This window comes from Sinocyclocheilus rhinocerous, unplaced genomic scaffold, assembly GCF_001515625.1.
Source record: "Sinocyclocheilus rhinocerous isolate Xijiao unplaced genomic scaffold, SAMN03320098_v1.1 scaffold96, whole genome shotgun sequence".
In the NCBI taxonomy this organism is placed as follows: domain Eukaryota; kingdom Metazoa; phylum Chordata; class Actinopteri; order Cypriniformes; family Cyprinidae; genus Sinocyclocheilus; species Sinocyclocheilus rhinocerous.
The window spans coordinates 10,156-13,919 of NW_015662571.1; the positions used below are offsets into that span (position 1 = coordinate 10,156).

A 3,764-nucleotide genomic window follows, 5' to 3' on the forward strand; every position below is an offset into this window, starting at 1 on the left:
TCTACAAACTTAGCATTTTCCTGTATTAAATTATTGTATTACACATGTACTTAACATATTAATGAAACACCCTTTTGTGATGATGGAGCATAATATATTGGTTAAAAGCATAGTGTCCTCCAATAATTGTTTTTTGTTTCTTTTCAAAGGGACGGACAACTTCTAAAACTCTGCAAGAAATTATACCAATAATTACAAAATTTGCTGGACCTGCAACCAATATAAAGGAGTTCAGTGTTCACAATCCTGCTGGGTTTTGGAGCAATGTCTGTAAAGATTTGCAAGTGCCAAATACACTTACAAATCGCCAGAAAATGATTCGGTCATGCCTGCTTCAATTCAAGGTAATTTATCAATTGTATAGACTTGAAAATGTCTCTACAAACTGTCTTTGTGTAGTATTCCAATGTGTGTATCATTTGTTTATCCTTTCTGGGGTATTGCTTTTCATAGCATGTTTAAGCATTAATGCCACATGTAAATGTTATTGCATGTGCAATTTTTTTGCATTTTCGGGGAAATCTAATACCTAATTTATTTTTGTGGATAACATTCAAATACTTAGGATGGCGAATTGCCTCCATGCCATAAAGAAGAGCCTGAATGTCCATCTTTCAGTCTGGTGACTTTTTATCTTTAATTTGCTTTCCATTTGGAGTCTAACACACACTTTGTTTGAGAAATGACCCCACCCTCTCTGTATTTCCAGGATGTGCCGGACACAAAGGCTGACAGTGATGTAGTCTCTAGTCCTGTAACAGATAACTTGGAATCAAATTGTGCTTCCGTAAGTGAAACAGTTTACCATACTTATTCTATTAAAAGTAACAAATAATAAAATCATAATACAATAACAAATGCAATTAAGTAAATACTTCAGCATGTCTGGAGCAAGTCAATTATCCATTGCATATTAATTGTAATGTGACTAATATTTGTTAGAAGAATGTTTACATTTTTTATTTTTCTGTACCATGCAAGAAAATTGGGTAAAAGAAAAATATAGAAACAACACTAAAAATCATTAGAAACATAATAGTAGGCTACTGTAGAAAAAAGTTCTTATTTCTTGTTGTTATTACTGTAGTGTAATCTGTGTGTGTGTTCACTGGACAAATGTATTTAACTTTTTAACACATAGCCAGTTACTTATCTCTGTCCGCGAAGGTTTTAATGTTCCAACTCACATTAATTTAATTTGGAGTTTGGCTGTATCAAGACATTTCTGATATTAATATACGGAATTTCACCTAATAAACAGGGGAAAAGTAAAGGCATAAAGTAAAGGAAAGTTGAAAGTAAAGGAAATTATATGACCGATGTAAGGTTAAGATATTACAAACATGTAACCTTTATTTACTAATTTGTAAAAAATTATGTATTACAGATTTCTGACAAGGATATAGGCCAAAATAAATCACCATACATCTCTACACAGAGCAGTGAGGAAGAAATTAAATTCTTCACATGTTCTTTGCCACGTCAGCCATGTTTCTTTTTCATTGAACGCAAAGACTGGCAAGAGCTAAGACAACACCAGGAAGGCAGACTTTTTCAAGGACTCCAATGGACAAATGTAATTGCCAAGGGCATCAAATCCATTCATCCATACTGCAGCTTTGCTTTTAAGCGACACAGAGTGAAAACCCTGGGGTCACAGACACAGGGTCCAATTTTTACATGTAAGGGGTACTGTCGTTTTGAAGACTGCCCAGTGGAAGTACATGCTGAAGTTGCTGATGAGAGCTCCCTAAAAGCAGCAGTGGTTTTCTCTGGAGGTGATGTATGCCATAACAGCAAAGAACTGCAAAGAAGGCCAGTGCGTGCAGCCGCACGACAGGCAACTGCAGAACTCTTGGAAACAAAATTACCGCAGAGTTTGTATTCGGAGTCCATGCAAAAGATTACACCAATGGTCATCGATTCAGGGTGCAGGGATGATGCCCCAACTAAAAACGTGCTAAAAAACATTTCATGGAGTGAAAGAAAAAAAAACAGACTTCATTCTGATGAGCTTCCAAGTTTAAAAGAACTGATTGACCAACAGCGTGGCACAACAATGATGTCCTGCAGAAGGTAATGATGCACCCCAAAGGAGTTATGTTGTGGTCAAATAAGACACTTTCTGTCTTCTACAAAAGATGTAAGAACGACATAGTGTACTTGGACGCGACAGGGAGTGTAATAAAAAAAAACATTTCTGAAAGTCCACCATACTATGTTTATGAGCTGGTTGTTAGAAATCCATCCAAGGGTGCATCACCTTTACCTGTGGCAACCTATGTCACATGCGACCACACCACAGCATCTGTGACATACTTCTTGCAGGCTTTCCAGACTGATGTCATCAGGATGTATGGAAATGTGGCAATCAAAAGGCCAGTCATGATAATATGTGATGGCTCCCTTGTGCTTATGCACTCCATTTCTATTACATTCTGCAGAACAGGTCTGGAGGATCTGCTGCATAAGTACTTCCTCTTAATAACTGGACAGCATCCAACAGAAACATTTGACCTCCCCATTCTTCATAGATGTTTAAGTCACATCATGAGGAATGCCAAGGATCTTTGCAAAAAACAGTATGTATTTATGGGGTATGATCACTGTACATACAGTTTGAAATGAAATGTACAATAATAATAATAATTGTTTTTTTTTCTTTTCTTTCTTTCTTTCTTTGTAGAATTCCCAAACACTACACACTGGCAATGCACATCTTTGGCCTCCTTGCATGTTGTTCAACACTGAAAGAGATGGATTAGGTGCTTTCTAGTTCAACAGTACTGTTTTGCAGTCCTTGCAATGGAGCAAATGTAGCAAAGCACTACAATAACCTGCAATTGCTTATGCAGCAAAGGGGTACCTTTGAACTAGATGACAAAAACATCATTGCTGAAGACTACAAGGTATGAAATAATGTTACAATTTAAAAAAATGTTCAGCACATGGCCTCACAGATAATAATACAGTATAATGTAGAATAAAAACCAACCAGACCTGCTTGCCATTGTTGAACCCGCTGCAGAGTAGACATCTATGGGTTAAAATTTAAATTCTGTTTATGACTTTCCTGATTCAATCAGCACTTGTCCAGGATGTATCCTGCATCTCAAATAAAGTCAGGCAGTCATAGCTGAGATTGCTGTTAAGCAGAATAAATGATTACAGTTTTTTTACAATCATTTTTGCACTAATAACAGAACCTTCATGTCATTTTTCAAAACTCTAGACACATAATTCACAACCGATGATCAAAATGCAAATTTTTCAAAAGGCTTAACACTTTTTCCAAATGCTTGGATATAATACACATGAACCAAAGATCTTTTGTTCATTGAACTAAAATAACCGGTTCAAAATAACATCAAAGCATTACTATTTCAAAATGCAGCTCACGCATTACATCTGAGTTGAGTGTCTATTAATTTCATTACAATGATCTAACTATCAATGGATAACTGCTCAAAATGCTGCTTAACTGTTGCATTACTCTTGAAGCATAGTTTGTATGGAAATTTATGAACAATATTAAATGTTTAGATTATGAAAGTGAAGCAACTGAGTATGATCAGTTTCAAGATGCCTGTTGTTGGGAGAAAAAAACAAACCCCAAAATTTCTATATTATTGTTATCAGTATTTGTTTTTCCTACAATACTGTAAATGTCTTTTTAGAGGGTGATAGAGCTGGAAGCTGATGAAAGCCATTCATATTTTTGGATGAAGCAGGCTTTAACCTGGCCATGACATGGAGGAGAGGCT

The 3,764-nt window shown here is 35.9% G+C and overlaps 1 protein-coding gene across 1 annotated transcript; it reads left to right on the plus strand.

Moving 5' to 3' along the window:
• The first annotated feature begins 272 nt into the window (after positions 1-272).
• Positions 273-2,080, plus strand: LOC107728078 (uncharacterized). The gene is made up of 4 exons (XM_016538151.1): positions 273-344; positions 566-622; positions 710-787; positions 1,388-2,080. Exons 1-4 carry the CDS (start codon positions 315-317, stop codon positions 2,078-2,080), a joined length of 858 nt encoding a protein of 285 aa, XP_016393637.1. The 5' UTR covers positions 273-314.
• The last annotated feature ends 1,684 nt before the right edge of the window (positions 2,081-3,764 follow it).